This window comes from Schistocerca cancellata, chromosome 3 (assembly GCF_023864275.1).
Source record: "Schistocerca cancellata isolate TAMUIC-IGC-003103 chromosome 3, iqSchCanc2.1, whole genome shotgun sequence".
NCBI classification, from domain to species: domain Eukaryota; kingdom Metazoa; phylum Arthropoda; class Insecta; order Orthoptera; family Acrididae; genus Schistocerca; species Schistocerca cancellata.
Window position 1 is genome coordinate 30603749 of NC_064628.1, and position 23319 is coordinate 30627067.

Sequence of the window (23319 nt, forward strand, 5' to 3'; positions counted from 1 at the left end):
TTATACATCGCTTTCGGTTATAAAATGCCTTCCCTTTAGTTAGGTCACAAACATAACGCCTCATTTAAATACGTTACTACAATATACTTTATAATTTATGAACAAACAGCAACTAGTCACTGTTTATGAATTTATCTTACATACTACATGGAATCTGCTGTAGCTAAAAGTTATGTACTGGACCCCTAGCATATTTCGTAGTTCATTTACGATAGATCTACGCAAAATGCATCAAAATAGTCGAAGATTTCCCCACTATATTAATAGATATTTTCTGACTCTACCTTGCTTTAGATTTTATGACGAGAAGTGCGTTATATATGGCATAGTGCTTTGGCAACTCACGACCAAATTATCAAGTTTCAACCTAATCTAGACCATGAAAACACTACTGATCAGCCAACTTTCTTCAAAATGATCAGAACATATAAAATGGTATTCTGTCGATCGGAAATCTTGCCTCCTGACAGCGTGCAACCATTTTTGTAACAGCTGTGGTTTTGAGAAAGGAAACCTGCAAATAGATGCACAGACATTATGCTAATACCGTGTTACAAAAACATTTATTAAGCAAGTGCACTGACATACGAAACAACTTATAATATTCACATATCTGTGAAATGTAATATTCGTTCCTTTCTCGAATTTATTTTTACGATTAATCGCTGCACAACTCTTCATCATTGTACTTCTTTTGATTGGAACGTACAGACAGTAGAATTGCGAGTAACAAATACTGTATGTACGCCCCAACAAATATACAACGTTGAATCAGGGTCTTCATAAACAACAATACTACACAACACATCAGACTACAACCACTATAATGGCGTCCAGGCGAAGGTTCAAATTATCCCGCGACTGCAGCGCCATCTGTGAGTCTAGTTATTTTTTACAAGGTCTTTGCTGGCTGCACGCTCCAGATCGGTGCTCCTAGCGACATCTAGAGGATTTTTTCTGAAACTCTAGATCATGCCGATTTCGTCTAGCGCTGTTCAGTTACCTAGTTTGTCTCAATATTATTACAAGTTAATATCGGGTCATTCTTTCTGGGACACCCTGTACTTTTCGCTTATACTGACACATTTCTTTAAAGCTATATGAATGATAAAAGTTCAGAATTCTTCACTTTGAATCAGAATAATTCTGTCCGCCCCAGTAATGAAGACACTGCAAGTGACGTCAGAAACGCACTTGTCACATTTCCCGTGGTTCATCACAGAATTTGCAAAAAGTGTCTAACAATATACTTCTAAAAATTATATCAGTATAGCAGACTCCGGTGCATGTTAGTAACCATACACAGTAATGTTCTTACTGAAAGTGGTGAGTAACAATTTGAATAGCAAATATGCTACTCACAGAGTCTAATGTCCTATGTGCAACTTTCTTATAGTTTTCACATATAAAAACAGTAGCACGGTAATGTAAATAAATAAAAACTGCGACATGCAAAAATGAAATAACAAATGAAAGAGCAACTCCAACAGCTTTCCTTACAAGAGTTTAATGTGAGCATCATTCGTCACTCATCGAGTCGATAGGCGAGATCTTCTTAAACACTGATGAGGGTGTCTGGTGTAGTTTTAGCGACAATGATGTTTCTAATGTCAAGTAGATCACCTACTAATGGAGGCACATACGCATGATCCTTTATGAACTCTTAAAGGTAAACATGGAATGGCGTCAGATCATGTGTGAACGTGGAAGTCATGCAAAACAAGATCTTTCATCCGTCTCTTTGTGACCAGGCCAGCAGTCGGGTACAACGACATTTAACCAATAGCGTACTGAGTTATTCCAGTGTGGCGGCTCATCATCTTGCTAGCAAACAAAGTTTGCGGTTCAGCTTCTTACAACTGAGGAAGAGTCATAGTTCTACCGCATCAAGGTAAGAAACACCAGTTACAGTTTCTTCGCCGAAAAATAATGGACCATAAACTTTCCTCCGGGATAAGGCACAAAAAACCTTCGATTTAAAGGAGTCTCGTTGCAGCTGTACCATCTCGTGGGGACTGCTGACTAGAGATGGGCAAAACTGTTCTTTTCAGAGATTGGATCAGAACTGTTCACTCCCTGAAATGAACTAGCTCTTTTTCATGACTCGCCACTCACTCACAATAGAAAATAAATGGAAGGCACATTGCCCTTTAAACTTGGTTTATTCCAGTACTATACCTGTATTTTGATATTATTTGGTCCTATTTTGAAGTAACACAGATAATGAATAAGAATTTTGTATTGTTTATTGAAATTTCCACAATATGACAAAGTTTTTGATTAATGATTTATTTTGCACTATCGTGGTTTTTTGGGTGATCGGAAAATGTTGTAACTTGAGATTTACATTAACAATATATTTGGCTATAATGTATTATAATTTCATTAACCTCGTACAAATACATCGCAAGCCGTATATTTTTAAAGTGAACGTTTCCTTCCGAAGACACCTAAAATCGCAAAATCCATACCAGAATAAGAAAAAAAATTGACTGTAAGACTAAAGTGCTGCATATAGCCTTAAGCAGAATAAAACAAGGAAAATATTGATGTATCACATTTTGCAATACCTTTATCAGTTCGCTTGTAATTAAAGCGTAAATTCGAGTGTCCATAATAAAAATCTTATAGTACGAGGAGTCGTCAGGAACCTAATCTGATCAGTTTAAACTAATAAAAATAAAATAAAAACAAATGTTATATACATAACATAATAATGTAATATACATAGCAGTATTACTACGAAGAACAATATCCAGTAGAGACAAACTCCGATGCAGAGGCGCTGAGTCAAGCAGGTCGAGCCCCGAGCTGTATTACTGCATGAGCTGAGACTGCAGAGACCAGAGTGACACCTGAGTTGCTTTGCTCAACGCTCTGGCTAGAGTCGAGAACGGTGGGATGAGCGTTGAGCGGGCAAGTTCCGAGGGTGGGGGGAGCGGTGAACGGCCACCAGTCACCCGCTCCGAGACAAATCGTTCTCTTGCGAGCAGGTTGTTGCAAGTAGTTCTTATGTTCTTCGCTAGGAGGCTCTCTGTCCTGTTGCTCGCATCAACTGCCCAGAGGGCAGGACGTGCGACTGAAACGATCGCCGACGGAGTGCGATGCTAAGTTAAAGCTGCGCCAGACACTGCATGCGGCAGAGGAAGCACAGAGACGGCACGGCATATGTGAAACACAAAATCCAATGGGGCACTGCACAATGCAGGCAGCCAATGCAGAAGCAAGGCAGAGGCCGGCGCTGGCTGTGTTGTGTGGCGTGCACTGTGCTGTGAACAGCAGAGGCGCTGCTGATATGCTCCGTCTCTCTCTCTCTCTCTCTCTCTCTCTCTCTCTCTCTCTCTGCTGTGGGAAACGTTTGGAGCTACCGTTCTTTTTTTCTGAATCACTGATTGTTCACTCCTTTGAAAGATTCAACCCTATGAATCAGTTCAGGAGTGGATCCCCCATCTCTACTGCTGACCCCCAGGATGCATACATTAGGTGGGTTCACATTTGCAGTTAAATGAAATGTCGACGGCCGGAGTGGCCATGCGGTTCTAGGTGCTACAGTCTGGAGCCGAGCGACCGCTACGGTCGCAGGTTCGAATCCTGCCTCGGGCCTGGATGTGTGTGATGTCCTTAGGTTAGTTAGGTTTAATTAGTTCTAAGTTCTAGGCGACTGATGACCTCAGAAGCTAAGTCGCATAGTGCTCAGAGTCATTTGAACCATTTACATGAAATGTCGATTCATCACTGAAGACGACATGATCTTCAGTGTCAAGCATTAACGTATTGTTTGTGGAAGTCGTAAATAATTGTAGTCAGGAGGCTTTAGAGCCTGTAAGTACTGCAAGCGATAAGGACGCAGTTGTAAGCGTCTCCTTAAAAACCTCCACAAAGACATCACTGGAACTGCTAATTCACGATTAGCCTACCGCCTGAAAGACTTTCATTTGTTCAAAACCTTCTTCAATCACCCTTGCTCGTTCCGTACTCTTCCCTTTGCGCACAGCTATACAAACAAAATTGTTTGAGTTGCTCTTTTATTTCATGTGTTATTTATAATTGTAAGTTGAATGTAATAAATGCTAAGAAGCCTTAAAACCCATATATTCACTTTGAAACACCCTGTATATGGCCAGAATGAGATTTTCACTCTGCAGTGGTGTGTGCGCTGATATGAAACTTCGTGGCAGATTAAAACTGTGTGCCGGACCGAGACTCGAACTCAGGATCTTTGCCTTTCGCGGGCAAGTGCTCTTCCAGGAGCGCTAGTTCTGCAAGGTTCGCAGAAGAGCTTCTGTGAAGTTTGGAAAGTAGGAGGCGAGTTACTGGCAGAACTGAAGCTGTGAGGACGGGGCGTGAGTCGTGCTTGGGTAGCTCAGATGGTAGAGCACTTGCCCGCGAAAGACAAAGGTTCAGAGTTCGAGTCTTGGTCCAGCACACACTTTTAATCTGCCACGAAGTTTCACCCTGTATATGAACAAACGCAATCAAGTGGCGTTGTTCATATACTCCGCTGTTGCGCAATGTTTCGCCATTGAGAGTAGATATTTTTTTTCCAGACTTCCATGTTGTCTGATGCGGCTCGCCAGGACATCCTCTTCATCTCAAAATGGCACTGAACCAAATTGTGATCGATTATTTGTTGGATGTGTTGCAATCTTTATCTTCTCCTAAAGGTTTTGTCCTGTTGCGCTCCTAGTAGTACTATGGATGTTACTCCTGAATGTCTTGTTCAAAACCTTCCATTAGAAGGAAGGAATTTAGGGTTTTCCGTCGACAGAGTGCTGATAAGAAGAAAAGGGAAGAAATTAGACCACCCTCTTTTCAAAGTAAACATCCCCTCATTGTTCTTAGTGTTTTAGGAATATCAAGCTAAACATGCATCTGAATGCCCAGACGGGGATTTGAACCAAATGTCTACGAATACGAGTGTAGTACATTAACGCCCGAGACACTTCGCTCCGCCCTTCTGTTGGCTGGCTAATTTTGTAAGCATTTTTTTGTATCATTCTGTACACTCATCTAATCGATGAATACGTGAAACTCGCTTCGTGTGTACAACCTATAGAAAATGCACTAGCTCACCAAAAGTAGCCGAACACCCTTCGTACTGCGGAATCAACCAATACGTGTGACGAGAGGCAGACCCGCTAGTATAAAAGGATGCGAGGAGCATTGTCTAGTCAGTAGAGAAAAAGAAACAGCAGAATGAGTCGGCCAGCAGAGCACAGTGCCATTGAAGGTCGCCTAGTCAGTCACTGGCTGTCACTTAGCAACGTATCCACCATGGATATTTTAACCCTACTGAAACGGCCCAAGTAGACTGTTGATGATGTGATTATGAAGTGGAAACGTGAAGGAACAACCATAGCTAAACCAAGACCAGACAGACTTCAGGTACCGTCGAGCACTGCAAAGGGTGGTTGTGACAAATCGCATGAAATCAGCAGAAGGGATCACTCGTCGGTCCCAAAGTACAGCAGTACAGCTGGCACAATGACTGTGGGTAGGGCATTAAAAAAAGAATGGGTATAATGATCGAGCAGCTTCTCACAAGCGACACATTTCTGAAGTCAATGCTAAGCGAAGCTTGAGATGGAGTAAAGAGCGTTACTTGCCATCATGTGCAATGCCAATAGCGAAGCACAGATGAGGTTGTGTTACTGTACGGAAGTGTTTGTCGTAGTCAGGACGTTGTCCTCTTATTGCGCTTAAGGGGGAACGTTGATTAAATTGACCAAAAATGTCAATTTTCGATTCATTTTTTATTTGTTAGTACAACTCATGGACAATAATTTCCCAAAGTTTCAATGTTCAAATCGCATTCGAAGTGACTGAAAAATAATTAAAAGTGTGACGTGACCTCCCTGCAACACCTATGTTTTGAAGCAGCACTTCCATACCAGCTCAGTGAACAACTTTCAACCAAACGTGTGCGGGATACATATAGAAGGGCGTGATACATACTCTCTGGTTTTATAGACCATCTTTGACTCTGTTCCGTATCTTAACAAACAATAACAAACTAGCTGCATCGTTTATGATGAAGCAATTCTTTTTCTGCCTTGTGATACTGACGGAGATTTATACAAGTGTTAGATTCTTTCATCATTCAGTTACGCCACGATCACAAAGAGTGTATAAAAAACTGGATAAACGTCGGGAGGATGAAGGTATTAGAAAGAATGGGCTTCAAGATAAGAAATTTTACTCAAGACATCCTGAGAAAAACAGATTTACAATACTTCTCTGCAGCTGAAAAGTCAGTTGAAGACCTGGTAGACAGGCAACAACAAACCAGAAAAGAAGCCTTGAAGGGGAAGAAGACCCAGAGTACAAATGTGGTGCCTTCTGAAGAAGTGACATAAGGAAAAAAGTTAGGTTGAACTTTAAATTGCGTTTCCTGAAAATTTTGTTTTTTAAAGTTTATGACCTTTTCCTCAGATTCTATGAAAGCTAGAATTATGAAATTTTGTACACATATTTCTGTAAAACTAACAAACGTTGTCTCAAGGGAAAATTTTGAAATTCCGATTGCAAGCTGAGATACGGGAAAAAGTGCTTGGAATTTTGCATGAATTTAAAATTGTACTTGTGGAATTATAATTAAAAAATTATGAAAATTCTCCTATTTGACCTATTCCAAAAACCTCATGAGGGAAGCTTACAAAATATAAAGAGATGTGTGGTGTCACCGCCAGACACCACACTTGCTAGGTGGTAGCCTTTAAATCGGCCGCGGTCCGGTAGTATACGTCGGACCCGCGTGTCGCCACTGTCAGTGATTGCTGACCGAGCGCCGCCACACGGCAGGTCTAGAGAGACTTACTAGCACTCGCCCCAGTTGGACAGCAGACTTTGCTAGCGATGCTACATTGACAAATACGCTCTCAATTGCCGAGACGATAGTTAGCATAGCCTTCAGCTACGTCATTTGCTACGACCTAGCAAGGCGCCATAGCATTTGATATTGAGATTATAACATGTACCGTCAAGATCGATGTACACCAATTGTGGATTAAAGTTAAGTATTATATCAACTACGTACTTTATTTGCTACTAGTAATTCCCTTAACTGTTCCAGACCTCACGCCAGTCAGCGTGTAATTAAACGCGTGCATTTCGGCCTCCTCTAGCAACATAGTGTTGGCTCTTCTGCCAACACTTCAAGATGAAACAGAGAAAATGGTTCAAATGGCTCTGAGCACTATGGTACTTAACATCTGAGGTCATCAGTCCATTAGAACTTAGAACTACTTAAACCTAACTAACTTAAGGACATCACACACATCCATGCCAGAGGCAGAATTCGAACCTGCGACCGTAGCGGTCGCACGGTTCCAGACTGAAGCGCCAAGAACCGTTCGGCCACACTGGCCGACGATGAAAAAGAGAAAGTTTCGTAGAATTCTCTTGAATACTTTCTGAGAAAAAGGAACATACATTTTTTTTTAAATAAAACTTCAAATTTCATTTTAAAAAAGTTGAATATATATATAATCATAGGATTTTATATGTAAATGTGTTACTTTCATGCAAAGCGTGGTACAAAATTTCGTTGCCATATCTCAAAAACTGTGATTTGGTGCATTTTTGAAATAGTGTGTGTTTTTCATCAACGTCACCCCTTAACAAAGAGCTAAATACAGAAAGATACGAACACATTTTACAGCATTACAGATGTTATGTATTGCAAAACGTAGCGGAACAGTTCGAAGGCAATGACTATATCAGTGTGTCAATGCACACTCTCGTAAAGCAGCATTTGTGAGCAATGGTTCGCGGACGACATCATTCCCGATATGGTCTTGCCTGCCCAGAGTACAACCTGAACTCACTGGAACGTTTTCAGGATGAATTAGAACGTAGACACTGCTCTAGATTGCTACGTTCTCTGATTTCGGCTCTAGAGGAAGAAGGGCTTCCATTCCTCCACAGACGTTATCTCTCCTCACTGAATGTGTCCCCAGCAGAATCCAGGCCATCATTTAGATTAGATTAGATTAGATTTACTTTCATTCCAATTGATCCGTAGTGAGGAGGTCCTCCAGGATGTGGAACATGTCAGAAAAACAACAATACATGACAAATATTTACAACTAAAACAAATAAGCTAATGTACCATTCCACAGGTCCCAAGTGGAATGATCGTCATTTTTTAATGAACACTAAGAGTCATTTTACAAATACTAATGCACTGAATTTAAAATAAAAAAGTTTTTTATTTATTTATAAGGTAATAAACATGTAATACAACTACTGTAATACTTATTTACAATGAACACATTACTGCACTGAAATGGTGCAGAAGTTAGATTATTCTTACACACACACACACACAAATTTTCAGTGAACACATTACTGCACTGAAGTTGTGCAGAAGTTATGTTGTACTTATATACAAATCAGTTGGTTTTACTAAGAAATTCATCAATGGAGTAGAAGGAGTTGGCCACCAATAAATCCTTTAGGATTCTCTTAAACTGAATTTCATTGGTTGTTAAGCTTTTTATGGCTGCTGGCAAGTTATTGAAAATGTGTGTTCGTGAATAATGCACACCTTTTTGTACAAGACTAAGTGACTTTAAATCCTTGTGAAGATTATTCTTATTTCTAGTATTGATTCCATGAATTGAGCTGTTGGTTTGAAAAAGTGATATATTTTTAATGACAAATTTCATTAAGGAATAAATACACTCCTGGAAATGGAAAAAAGAACACATTGACACCGGTGTGTCAGACCCACCATACTTGCTCCGGACACTGCGAGAGGGCTGTACAAGCAATGATCACACGCACGGCACAGCGGACACACCAGGAACCGCGGTGTTGGCCGTCGAATGGCGCTAGCTGCGCAGCATTTGTGCACCGCCGGCGTCAGTGTCAGCCAGTTTGCCGTGGCATACGGAGCTCCATCGCAGTCTTTAACACTGGTAGCATGCCGCGACAGCGTGGACGTGAACCGTATGTGCAGTTGACGGACTTTGAGCGAGGGCGTATAGTGGGCATGCGAGAGGCCGGGTGGACGTACCGCCGAATTGCTCAACACGTGGGGCGTGAGGTCTCCACAGTACATCGATGTTGTCGCCAGTGGTCGGCGGAAGGTGCACGTGCCCGTCGACCTGGGACCGGACCGCAGCGACGCACGGATGCACGCCAATACCGTAGGATCCTACGCAGTGCCGTAGGGGACCGCACCGCCACTTCCCAGCAAATTAGGGACACTGTTGCTCCTGGGGTATCGGCGAGGACCATTCGCAACCGTCTCCACGAAGCTGGGCTACGGTCCCGCACACCGTTAGGCCGTCTTCCGCTCACGCCCCAACATCGTGCAGCCCGCCTCCAGTGGTGTCGCGACAGGCGTGAATGGAGGGACGAATGGAGACGTGTCGTCTTCAGCGATGAGAGTCGCTTCTGCCTTGGTGCCAATGATGGTCGTATGCGTGTTTGGCGCCGTGCAGGTGAGCGCCACAATCAGGACTGCATACGACCGAGGCACACAGGGCCAACACCCGGCATCATGGTGTGGGGAGCGATCTCCTACACTGGCCGTACACCACTGGTGATCGTCGATGGGACATTGAATAGTGCACGGTACATCCAAACCGTCATCGAACCCATCGTTCTACCATTCCTAGACCGGCAAGGGAACTTGCTGTTCCAACAGGACAATGCACGTCCGCATGTATCCCGTGCCACCCAACGTGCTCTAGAAGGTGTAAGTCAACTACCCTGGCCAGCAAGATCTCCGGATCTGTCCCCCATTGAGCATGTCTGGGACTGGATGAAGCGTCGTCTCACGCGGTCTGCACGTCCAGCACGAACGCTGGTCCAACTGAGGCGTCAGGTGGAAATGACATGGCAAGCCGTTCCACAGGACTACATCCAGCATCTCTACGATCGTCTCCATGGGAGAATAGCAGCCTGCATTGCTGCGAAAGGTGGATATACACTGTACTAGTGCCGACATTGTGCATGCTCTGTTGCCTGTGTCTATGTGCCTGTGGTTCTGTCAGTGTGATCATGTGATGTATCTGACCCCAGGAATGTGTCAATAAAGTTTCCCCTTCCTGGGACAATGAATTCACGGTGTTCTTATTTCAATTTCCAGGAGTGTATATTGGGAAGTTGTAGTTAGTATCCCTAGTTCCGTAAACAGGCTTCTGCAGGATGTTCTTGAGTTCACACCACATATAATTCTTACTGCACGTTTTTGTGCCCGGAAAACTTTAGCTTGGCTTGATGAATTACCCCAAAAAATAATCCCATATGACATTATGGAATGAAAGTAAGCATAGTATGCCAACTTTTTCATTTTTATATCCCCTATGTCTGACAAAATTCGCATTGCAAACAGAGATTTGTTAAGACGCTTCAGCAGTTCTGTGGTGTGCTCCTCCCAGTTGAATTTATTATCAAGCTGTAATCCCAAGAATTTAACACTGTCCACTTCTTCTATCTTCTCGTCATCGTATGTTAGACATATACTCTTGGGACACCCCTTACAAGTTCTGAACTGCATGTAGTGTGTTTTTTCAAAGTTTAGTGACAAAGAATTGGCTAGGAACCAGTGATTAATGTCCACAAATATTTTATTGGCTGGTCTTTCTAAGACTACACTTGATTTGCTATTTATTGCAATGTTTATATCATCGGCAAACAAAACAAACTTGGCATCTGGTAATGTTACTGATGAAAGGTCATTGATATACACTGGCATCTGGTAATGTTACTGATGAAAGGTCATTGATATACACATCATGAAGTCCAAGAGTGGACACTCTCCATATTAATGTCCACTAACAGATGTCCATATGCTTTTGCTCAGATACTTTATTAGCTGTATGACTTCTGAGGTAACGGGCTCGTTGTGGCGCCCTGGAAATATTATACGTTCGGAATTGGGGCGGCCGCCGCACAGGACGCTCGTCAAAGCCGGGGCCCGGCAGTAAACACGTGGTGGCAAACGTTAGCCGGACGAGAGGGGTAGCCCCAGCGCACGGTCCAGCCGCGTGGCTGGGAATTCTGCTGCGACGAGGACGGTGCTTTGTGTCGACGAAGGAGATGTCTATGCCGGGAGTGCCAAAGATGGCGGACTTTGTGAAACCTTAATGGCAGACATTTCACAGTTCGTATAGAAATTAACAGTAGCCAGATTAATCATGATACCTCAAAAAGAAACATTACTATTATTTGCACAACGATTCTGATGGTGGAATCAGATTTTCGATATCTTTATTAGTTTAAAGTTTAGTATCTGACGGTAAATCGTACAAGTAACACCCAGCAACGAATTTCCAAAATATAAACGCTTCACCCGATTTTGTCGATCGCTATGTCTTTAGAAATCTATTAGTGTAAACCTAAATTGGTAAGAATTACAGGCATGTATCTTAAATAGTACAGGAGTTATTGGAGGTCAAAGTGTCAGGCCATAAGTACTCCACAGGTACACGAAAGAACGGTAGCAGCATGCTTATAAATATATTTATTCATCTTTGTCTTTGTTTATATCCGATATATACTATTCATGCAGAAATTGGTTAAATATTTACTGTGTTTTAGAAAGCACAGAGGCATTAGGCTACTGGCCTACCTTTTGTTGCTATTCCTTCGATATATGTTTATTTAATTTGTTTATGCATTTAATAATGTGCGTTAGAGCGTGTTTATGGTCCAGCCGTAGGAATATTTATTTAATTTCAAGTATTTAAATGTAAATCCAGTATTTAGAATATGTTTCATTGTGTTTGTGACTGCGCGTTGGCATGAAGACATGGCGCGAGCGCTCTAGCCAATCACAGCGCTCGTGAATGGGGAGACTGGATAGAAGCGAGTTTCCGGAGAGGACACGAGTTGGTTCGGAGAAGGGCGGCATTTCTGGACGGTACGGCACTGGACACGGGAGTGAGTGCTGGACGCGGCCAGTACACAGCGATGGACGCACAGTCGGCGGAAAGACTTGGAGAGCGTGGAGCGGTTTGCGCGTGGTCGCGGCAGATGGAAATACTTCGGAGTGCCGACTTGTGAGATTTCCGTGGCTTCTACAGTGAACACGTAGTGTGCGTTTAGAAGTGAATATCTCGCGAGCTATCTTGTTGTTCATAACTAATTACGTGCAGTAAGACTTGTGATGTTACAAAATAAAAGTGATGTTGTTATTCAATGGAAAGTTGGAAATTGAGTCCCGGGTTCGATTCCCGGCGGGGTAAGGGATTTTCTCTGCCTCTTGATGGCTGGGTGTTGTGTGCTGTCCTTAGGTTAGTTAGGTTTAAGTAGTTCTAAGTTCTAGGGGACTGATGACCATAGATGGTTAAGTCCCATAGTGCTCAGAGCCATTTGAACCAATTTTTTTTTTTTTTTTTTTTTTTTTTTTTGGAAATTGAGATTTAGCTTACTGTTTTATCAATCACAATTGGCGTAAGAATCATGATGTATTGACCATTGTCATAAAATATTGCATTATGAGATGTGATTAGTTTCGCGTGGCTTGAGGCAGTCACAACTAGCGTGCTATTGATTAAGAAATCGCATTATCATCTTTCTAATTACTTCATGATCGTAGATACGATCATACCCGGTTGTGAAGTTATTGTTATGACAAAACAATTTCCTAAGGGACCAGAAAGTTCTTAAGGGCGCAAAAACAACTGTAACATCACACAAAAGGGAAATTCAATATTAAAGCTGATGCAAGAAGACGATAAAACAGTTTTCTTTTTATCAATGTAACACGCACATTGGACTGCTGATCTTGGTGTCTGTAATATTAGCAAAATGCATAATTAAAATGAAAATAATACTGAGGAGATAATAGAAATGAGCACTGCTAAATGATTCAGTATTCCCAGAACAAATATTTATTATAACTAAAACATATATCGTACCTTAAGCTTAATACTACAATGACGGTAGATTTTTATGTCCGTATCATGTCCATTGAGCGCTCTTTTATATAGCCATTGTCTTCTTTGAGTCGCTCGTGCGTCGTCACGGTAAGTTATAACAGTTCTTTACACTTCACTCAAACTTAGACATAACATTTTTTTATACATTTAGTAAAAATTAGATCAGACTACCACAAATCTGCGTCCGTCTTACTCGAGAAAAACAGTACAAGTCTTTTTAGCGCTCAAGGCTTCATTTGTTCTCCAGCGAACAAAATAGTGAAGGATCGCATATCTATCCGTATTTTCCTGTTTATATTGCCGCGCAAAGACGACGAATTACATTATTTAGAAAATTCCACCGTCGCTATGCGACGCCTCATTATACATTAATCAGTATTTATAAACAAGTATTTGCCTTCTGGCTGAAAGTATTAACTACTCGTATTTGCTGTTTTAATGAAGTCAAAAATAGCGAATATCACAGACTCTATTGTTTCCCTGTTATTCAACTTATATTTTAATTGCTGGACCATCGACACCAATAAGTGTTTTGCAGAAATATACCGCATTCTCAAAAGTACTTCTACTATCGTACTCGTAATTTAAAGTCGTTGAGATAGTACTTGCAGATTTTATTTAATTGCAATCTTTCATTTATAAATTTATATGTTACATTCATAATTCTCAATTGCCGAGTGATAGAAACCTTCGACCATTCGAATCGTGTGTGTATTCTTATCGTATACTGTAGACTCAGCAGTATTTGGCCTGTAATGCGGCAACTACGTACCCCAGCCCCTAGACAACGAAACCGGCCAAAACTTTTAATATTGCAACGTTGATTCGGAGGGTGCGTAGTTATTTGAAAGCCCGCAGACTTCAGAAGCAACTTGAACGAAAGCGGAAAAAGGGTGTTAGGCACATTAATGTTCAATACACACAATTTAATCACCACTTTGAATCAGCACCATTACTAGAACTGTTCGCTGATGATATATTGTCTACAGGAAAGAATACGCAACAAGCTGGATACCCTGTATCATTTTTATGGGGTATTCACATAAGGTATTGCAACATATTAGAACACATAAGCCCTCGGTCACAAATATTAAGTCAAAATTGACCAGGTTTCGACGCTACTATGAGCGTCGTCTTCAGAATTAAACTGTTCTAAAACATATTAGGTATATAATACATTAATAAAATTAAAGTTTGTACTGACTGGAAAAAAATGCAGTACTTACAAGTCACATTTAAAAAAAATCTAAGTCGGAAAGGCGACGTCATTAATAGTTGTAAATAAGATGGCGAGCCGCTAAGGGCTGCTCGTACTTGAGTGCACAAGGGTTGCAACAAGACTGAGGTGCCCACGTTAGAAAGTGTGGGCAAGTAAACATGGTGTTGCTACGAGCGCCATCTAGTAGCCGCAGAAACAACTAGGCTACTGAACATTCAAAATTAGACACATGAAATTGTGATGCAGCTGATTCAGGCATAACGTAAGCACTAATAATAATAGGATGAAGTTACATATTTATCTGCTTTGAACAGAAACACATTTTGTAACGTAAAAAAACGTCAGTTATGACATACAAGAAAACAGCAAAGATGTAACAGGAAAACAACATTTCGGTAAACTGCATGAGGAAATCTGAATGAAAGATCAAGCAATGGCTTTATATAGCCGAAAAAGTTTTTATTTCGCAGCTGCAGCTGTTCGTTGAGAACAAGGCCATCATGACGAGAGAGATGCTTGAAAATCTCCAGTTCCTCTGAAACATCTAACCTACGCCCCTTCTTTTCGGTATGCAGAATATTGCTATCGCCTATGGCTTTAGGCACGTGTCCAGTAATTAAGAGATGATCGGCAAAAGATGAATTTAGGGCACTGGTGCCGTTCTTTCTCAAAAGATGTTCTTTGTATCTGATGGTGAAAGCACGTCCAGTTTGCCCTATATAATAGGAGGAGCAGGTATCACAGATGATCTTATAAACGCCAGAACTTTCAGTACGGGAGCGAATGGATTTCAAATTATGAATGAAGTTTCTCTTCAGATTATTGTTAGCAGACAAGGCAACATTGCAGTTGTATTTGTTGCGAAGCATGCTCTGAATCTGATAGGAAATAGGTCCTATGAAAGGAATAGAAAAACGGTTCTCCTAAATCGCTTAACGCGGGTGCTGGTATAGTTTCTTCCCCATCCTTTTCTAATTCTCGTCCGCAGCCCGTGGTCTCGCGGTCGCGTTCTCGCTTCCCGAGCACGGGGTCCCGGGTTCGATTCCCGGCGGGGTCAAGGATTTTCACCTGCCTCGAGATGACTGGGTGTTTGTGCTGTCCTCATCATCTCATCATCATTCATGAAAGTGGCGCGATTGGACTGAGCAAAGGTTGGGAATTTGTACGGGCGCTGACAACCGCGCAGTTGAGCGCCCCACAAACCAAAAATCATCATCATCGTTTCTAATTCGAACACGTACTCTATCTCTAAAGACTTTGACGTTTATGGGACGTTAAGCGCTAATCTTCCTTCGATCTTTCTTTTTGTGACAGATTCTTCACGATATGATTAATATACGAGGGCAGTTCAATAAGTAATGCAACACATTTTTTTTCTCGGCCAATTTTGGTTGAAAAAACCGGAAATTTCTTGTGGAATATTTTCAAACATTCCCGCTTCGTCTCGTATAGTTTCATTGACTTCCGACAGGTGGCAGCACTGTACGGAGCTGTTAAAATGGCGTCTGTAACGGATGTGCGTTGCAAACAACGGGCAGTGATCGAGTTTCTTTTGGTGGAAAACCAGGGCATCTCAGATATTCATAGGCGCTTGCAGAATGTCTACGGTGATCTGGCAGTGGACAAAAGCACGGTGAGTCGTTGGGCAAAGCGTGTGTCATCATCGCCGCAAGGTCAAGCAAGACTGTCTGATCTCCCGCGTGCGGGCCGGCCGTGCACAGCTGTGACTCCTGCAATGGCGGAGCGTGCGAACACACACTCGTTCGAGATGATCGACGGATCACCATCAAACAACTCAGTGCTCAACTTGACATCTCTGTTGGTAGTGCTGTCACAATTGCTCACCAGTTGGGATATTCAAAGGTTTGTTCCCGCTGGGTCCCTCGTTGTGTAACCGAACACCATAAAGAGCAAAGGAGAACCATCTGTGCGGAATTGCTTGCTCGTCATGTGGCTGAGGGTGACAATTTCTTGTCAAAGATTGTTACAGGCGATGAAACATGGGTTCGTCACTTCGAACCTGAAACAAAACGGCAATCAATGGAGTGGCGCCACACCCACTCCCCTACCAAGAAAAAGTTTAAAGCCATACCCTCAGCCGGTAAAGTCACGGTTACAGTCTTCTGGGACGCTGAAGGGGTTATTCTGTTCGATGTCCTTCCCCATGGTCAAACGATCAACTCTGAAGTGTATTGTGCTACTCTTCAGAAATTGAAGAAACGACTTCAGCGTGTTCGTAGGTACAAAAATCTGAACGAACTTCTCCTTCTTCATGACAACGCAAGACCTCACAAGTCTTCGCACCCGAGAGGAGCTCACCCTACAGCCCCGATCTGACACCGTCGGATTTCCATATGTTTGGCCCAATGAAGGACGCAATCCGTGGGAGGCACTACGCGGATGATGAAGAAGTTATTGATGCAGTACGACGTTGGCTCCGACATCGACCAGTGGAATGGTACCGTGCAGGCATACAGGCCCTCATTTCAAGGTGGCATGAGGCCGTAGCATTGAATGGAGATTACGTTGAAAAATAGTGTTGTGTAGCTAAAAGATTGGGGAATAGCCTGGTGTATTTCAATGCTGAATAAAACAACCCCTGTTTCAGAAAAAAAATGTGTTGCATTACTTATTGAACTGCCCTTGTATCTGAGAAATGTGCGATGTTTCTTCATTTGCTTGCAGAGAGACAACAACGTCACCGAGCCCTACCATACGGCGTACTCGTGGGTGACCGTGAAGGTGAGGGACGTGAATGACAACGTGCCGGTGTTTGCGAGGCACATGACGGAGGTCGCCGTAATGGAGGACGCCCAAGTGGGGACCAAAGTCGCCACCTTCAAAGCGACAGACCGTGACGGGGGCGGCAGCAGCAAGATATCCTACAGGATAGGAGACGACACGGACGCTGCCAGACACTTCAGCATCAACGACAACGGCGAACTGCTCATTCAGAGACATCTGGACAGGGAGGAAATTCCGCGTCACAAGGTAAGCCACCTAGTCAGGGCCACACAAGACAGATTCGCGCATGTGTCGAGCGGTTAATAAGGAAAAAGTCTCAGAAGAGAGTCTGGGGTACATAACACGTGCTAGCAGCAGAGGTGGCACTACAATATACCGTGGGAACGAAGCTTCTCGCGGCAGCACTTATGTATAAAATATTGTCGTATTCTTGCCGCGTCAGTTCTAGATAAAATCTCGAGCTTTCGACGATTACCCCCATCGTCATCGTCAGGAGCTGACTGTCTCCACTGCTGCTATGGTAGCCTCTATATAGCCCGAAGACGGCTTCTGATTGGTCGGCTTATGATTGGTCGGCGATTACGTGCTGCTGTCGGTGTCACTGGGATTCTGTTATTAAGGAGGCTGTTGAAATAAGAATGAGCCAAAAGAACTTTAACCGCGATAGCGGATACCATCTGAGCTGTGCGTGGAAACGAGCGCTTGATGCAGAGAAGCAGCAGAGACGTTCCGTCCAAGGTTTACGTTCAAACGGAAGCGGTGGCGCCACCGGCGCACACAGTGACACCGTCTGCGACAGCAGCACGTAATCGCCGACCAATCATAAGCCGACCAATCAGAAGCCGGCTTCGGGCTATATAGAGGCTACCATAGCAGCAGTGGAGCGATCAGAGGGTTGGATCCCCTCAGTCGACGACGTCAGGTTGCAACGCCTGGGCTACTCTCAGGTTGTAATCTCCGTCTTCGGCGGTTGTGTCTGTCTGTCTGTCCGTCGCTTCCTGCTGTCGCTGTTCGTCCGTCTGTCCGCCTGCCTGCTCGCTGTCCACCGCAACCGCCGCCGCTGCTGCCTGCTGTCCGTCCGTCCGTCCGTCTGCTTGTTCGCCGCCATCAGCTGTTCGTCGCCGCCGGTGCCCGCCGCCGCCGCCGCCGGTGCCCGCCGCCGCCGCCGCCGCCGCCATCCGGTGCCGCCTGGTCGCCGCCGTCGCCGCCGCCGCCGCCGCCTGGTCGCCGCCGTCGCCGCCGCCGCCGCCGCCGCCGCCGCCATCCGGTGCCGCCTGGTCGCCGCCGTCGCCGCCGTCCTGACCTTGGTCTACGGCCGTCTTCGTCTTCCTCCGTCTTCGTCTTCATCCGTCTTCGTCTTTGTCTGTCCCCAGTTTCTGTCCTCTCCTCTTCGTTCTGTTCGTTATTGTTTCTGTCTACCGTCATGTCCGCCCCCACCACCGCTGCCACCGCTACCACCACCGCCATAGTTTATACTTCCCCTTCCGCCGCCTCCACCACTATAACTTGGTGTGCCCAGTCCCACCCCCCCCTTCCATCCCACCTCTCCTCACTCTCCCTTCACCCTCTATCTTTGTCGCCCCCTCTCCCGCTTCTTCCTCTCGCCCCTCTTGTTCTGATCCTTTCCCCCCACTCCCCCAGCCTATCACTGCAGCTCCGGCTCAGGTGGTGGCCCGTCGGGCCACTGTCCACGCCCAGCTCTCCCCGTCACCTTCGCCATCACCGCCGCCACTGCCACCGTCATCGTCATCGTCGCCGTCGCCTTCACCTTCACCTTCACCTTCACCGTCACCATCTCTGGCGCCGACTCCGGCCCCGGGACCTGCCCCTCCCCGCCACATTCCCGTTGTTCCCGTCCCCCACACCTCCTCCACCGCCGTCAAGTGCCCCAGTGGCACCCCTGCTTCCTCTGCTTCCAAAAAGGCTCCGCCTCGTCCTCCTTCCCCCACCCATGATGCCATGGATGTCTCCCCGCCTGTCCCTGCCCCCTCCTCCTCCTCCTCTACCCCCTCCTCCTATCGCTACCTCCTCTCCCGTCCTGATCCCTCTCTCCTTGAAGCCCGGAACCTCACCCTCTTCCTTCGCCAGCATTGTCCTGGTGCCCCCATCTCCCTCCTCACTCCTCGCCGTGATTCGGTCCTCATCTCCTCCCCCAGCCCAACCCTCCACACATACCTCCTTTCCCGCATTCCTGTCACCCGCTTTGGCCCTCATGCCTCTCTCACCCCTGCTCCTTCACCACCTCCCTCCCGCCAACCCCAACCTCCGCGTCGCCCGCCAACTCTCACCGCCGTGATCACTCGGCTTAGTCCAGTGATCACGGAGGAGGAGGTGTTGGCGGAGCTCCAGGCGCATCGCCATTTGGAGGTGCGTGCGGTTCGCCGCATACATAATGCTGCCGGCCCCACCCGCCTTATGCGGGTGTTTTCTGAGCACGCCCCCTCCATTGACCGTCTCCTGAAGGAGGGTGCCCTCCTTTTTAACCAGCGGTACAAGGTCGACCCCTCCCGTTCCCCTCCTCAATCCCTGCGCTGCCAGAGGTGTCTGCGCTATAACGCGCACCCCACGGCTGAGTGCCGCGAGGCCCCCACCTGCCCGCATTGTCGGCAAGCGCACTTCCTCAGGCAGTGCCCTAACCTCCAATCCCCTCCTTCCTGCAATACCTGCAATCTCCCCCATCCCACCTACTCCCAAAAGTGTAAAGCCCGACCCCCTCCAACCACTCCTGAACTCACCGTCCCTGTCCGTCCCCTGGACGCCCCCACCCCTCCTGGCAATTCCCTTCGTCCCCCCCCCCCCACCGCTGCGGACATCTTCAGGTTCCTTACCATCGTCCTCCAGAATGTTCATCCCTTTCAGCGCCCCCACACCCTCCAGCAGATCTCCCTTGCCGCCCGTTCCGTATTCCAACTCAAGATGTACGCCACCTACTCCAACAACCAGGCCCATTTCACCTTCTCCCGTCTTGACACCCTCGTTTAACTCCCTGTCATGGCGCGACAGCAACGTATCCTTTTCAACAACATACACTCCCTTCCCGCCAACAAAAACCTCTTCCTGCACACCCTTGCCACCCACCGCGTGGATGCCTTCCTCCTCAATGAAACCTTCCTGCAACCCCACCACACAGTCCACACTTCGCCCTACCTCCTCCACCGCTCCGATAATCCCCTCCCGATTGCACGTGGCGGAGTTGCCATTGGGCACCACCGCCAGATCCCCGTTCGGCTCCAACCTCTCCTTCCCGACCCCACCGAACACCTGATCCTTAGTCTCTTCTTCCCTGGCCTTACCGTTACCTGCGCCACCATCTATGTCCGCCCTAACGCCCCTCTTCCCTTCGACTTCCTCTCCCACATTGACCGTACCTTCTCCTCCTATGTGATCGCCGCCGACCTCAACATCCATAGTCGTTCCACCGCCCAGTTACGGCGGTGGCATCGGTTCCTCTCCTCCCTTCAAGGCGACCTCATTCCCATCCCCCAGCACACCCGTCCCGAATCCCACTCCACTCCTGATGTTATCCTCTCCTCCCCCAACCTCCTTGGCCGCATAACGGTGGATGTCCTGGAACCTATTGGTAGCGACCATCTCCCTGTCCTCCTCACCGTTTCAGACGGTCGTCGCCCTCGCCCCGACCCTCATACTGATCCTCCCCCTAAGTATGTCCATGACTATTCCCGAGCCGACTGGAATGCCTACCGGGATACCCTTTCCACCCAGGTCGATAGCCACCCTCTCACCTACCACCACCCTGACGATGTCACCCATGCCGCCTCCTTTCTCCAGCAGACCTTGTCTGAGGCCGTGGAGGCCCATGTTCCTACTGTCGCCATCCACCCCCACCGTCCTACCTTACCCTCACAGGCCGTTCTCCTCCTCCGTGAATCCCGTCGTCTCTACCGTGCCTTCCTCCGCACGCGTGACCCGGACACACTACGACGCCACCGGCAACTCCAGCGACACGTTCGTAATTTGCTCGCGGCTAAGAAACGCCGGGACTGGCGACAGACATGCACCCGTTTAACTGCAACCCTACAAATCAACTCGTCCAAGTTCTGGTCGGCCTTCCATCGCCTTACCGGAACTAAACCCTCCCCCTACTATCCTCTTCTCCACGATGATCACCCCTTCCCTGACGCCCTTAGTAAGGCCAATCACTTTGCCTCCTACCTCTCCGATGTTTTCTCCATCCCCGATGATCTCCAGTTCGATTACTCCCTCTTCCCGGATATCCGCGATCGAACTGACACCTCTGTCCCTCCCCTCGCTCCTGGTTTCCAGTACTTGGACAACATTACACACACGGAACTCAATGCCCCTATCACTACACAGGATCTCATTGATACACTCCGCACAAAACGCAACACCGCTCCTGGTCACAATCGTGCCACCTACCGTCACCTTCGTGAAGCTCCTGTCTCTTTCCTCTCCACCCTGGCCAGGCTCTACAATGTAGTCCTGTCCACCGGTTACTACCCCGGCCTGTGGAAAACCTCCCGTATCCTCATGTTCCTTAAACCTGGCAAACCGCCGTCCGCCGTCTCCTCTTACCGTCCTATCAGCCTTACCTCGGTCTTCAGCAAGGTCCTGGAATCTATCCTCACCCGCCGCATCCACCAGCATCTCCGCCAGCACCGCCTCCTTCCCGTCACCCAGTGTGGCTTTCGGCCGTCCTTCTCTTCTGACGATCTTCTCCTTCACCTCACTCATCTCCTTTCTGAACAGCTTAATTCCCGTCGCTCCGCAATCTTCCTCTCCCTTGACCTCGAACGCGCTTATGACCACGTCTGGCATTCCGGTCTCCTCTTCAAGCTCCAAACCTTTGCCCTTCCCATTAACTACGTCCGTCTGATCGGCTCCTTTCTCTCCCGCCGTCCTTCCTATGTCACCATCCATAACACAGATTCCTACACCTTTTTCCCCTCCGCCGGTGTGCCCCAAGGCTCCGTCCTCTCCCCCCTTCTGTACCTTTTGTACACGGCGGACATGCCGCCGCCGTCACCCCCCGTCCACCTTCTCCAGTTTGCTGATGACACTGCCTTCCTTGCCCTTGCCCCCACCCTGCAACGCTCCCAACGCCTTCTCCAATCCCATCTTGACCGCTTCACTGCTTGGTGCAACCAGTGGTTGCTTAAGGTCAATCCCTCCAAAACCCAGGCGATCATTGTAGGCAAAACCACCCCTTCCTTCCGCCTCCTTGATTTCTATCTCACCGTCTATGGCCGTCCTATCGCCCTCACTCCCACCCTTCAGTACCTTGGCGTCACCCTTGACTGTCGCCTCTCCTGGACTCCCCATCTCCGGACAATCCAAGCCAAGGCACGTTCCCGCCTCCGTCTCCTCAAGCTCCTTTCTGGCCGTACGTGGGGTTTGGACGCCTCCACAATCCTCCACACCTATAAATCCCTCATCCGCCCTATATTTTGTTACGCCCATCCCGCCTGGATCTCCGCGCCCCCTACCTTTTATAAATCCCTCCAAATCCTTGAACGCCATGCTCTCCGCCTTGCCTATCGCATCCGTCTCCCCTCCCCCACGCGGATCCTGTATGATCTCATCCCCTTCCCCCACCTCCTCCTTTTCCTTGAAAGGATACGGATCCTGTACACCTCCCGTAAACTTGATCCTCCTCACCCGCTCGTGTCCCCGATCCTCTGCCACCCCCGCCCGCTGCCGCGCCTGTATTCCCACATCCCACCTGGTCTCCATCTCTCCACCCTCCTTACCCTCTCCCAAGGTGGCTTCCGCCAGCTCCCCCTCCCTGATGATGTCCTCCTCCCCTGCATATACCCCTCCTATCAACTTTGATCCTCCCCCCCACCTCCTGTGTCCTTTCCTTTAGGCACCCTCCCTCCCCCCCTTTCCCTTCCCTTCTCTTTCCTTTCCCCCCTCCCTCCTACCCTCTCCTCCGGGCTTCCCCTCCCCCTTCCTCCCTCCCCCTCTCTCCTTTGCCCATGGCATCTCTGCTCTCCACTCTCCCATCTCCCCTTCCTCCTCCTTCACCTCCACTCTTGGCAGGTCCCCGGACTCGTACACGCTGAGTGAACATTCACGCGCCGGAGGTCATCGCCATCAGTGTATCGTGTGTGCCGTCGTGTTTAGTGTTCAGTTTCGTCGTCACACTCCATTGTTCACCAGTGCCATTGTCTTCTTCAGTGTTCGTGCGTCGTGACAACAGTTTGTTGTGAATTATCGTCGAGTGTGAACGGCTCCGTGTTTGTCTTTATGTGTCTCCATTTTATTAAACACCGTTATGTCACATTTGTGTATTCTTTCTGTTCTTTCTTATCTCCTCTACGGCTGAAGAGCGGCGTACCATGCTGCTGACAGCCTGCCTGTTTTGTACGGGTTTTAAAATAACAATAAAGAAAAAAAAAAAAGCAGTGGAGACAGTCAGCTCCTGACGATGACGATGGAGGTAATCGTCGGAAGCTCGAGATTTTATCTAGAACTGAC

General features: G+C 46.8%; 1 protein-coding gene across 1 annotated transcript in view; it reads left to right on the forward strand.

Moving 5' to 3' along the window:
- Positions 1-1308: 1308 nt before the first annotated feature.
- LOC126175583 (neural-cadherin-like) overlaps positions 1309-23319 on the forward strand; it is a 162374-nt gene continuing 140363 nt past the window's right edge. The window contains exons 1-2 of the mRNA XM_049922443.1: positions 1309-1326; positions 16801-17106. Coding sequence (XP_049778400.1) covers positions 1309-1326; positions 16801-17106 — 324 coding nt within the window. The remainder of the gene's footprint in view (positions 1327-16800; positions 17107-23319) is intronic.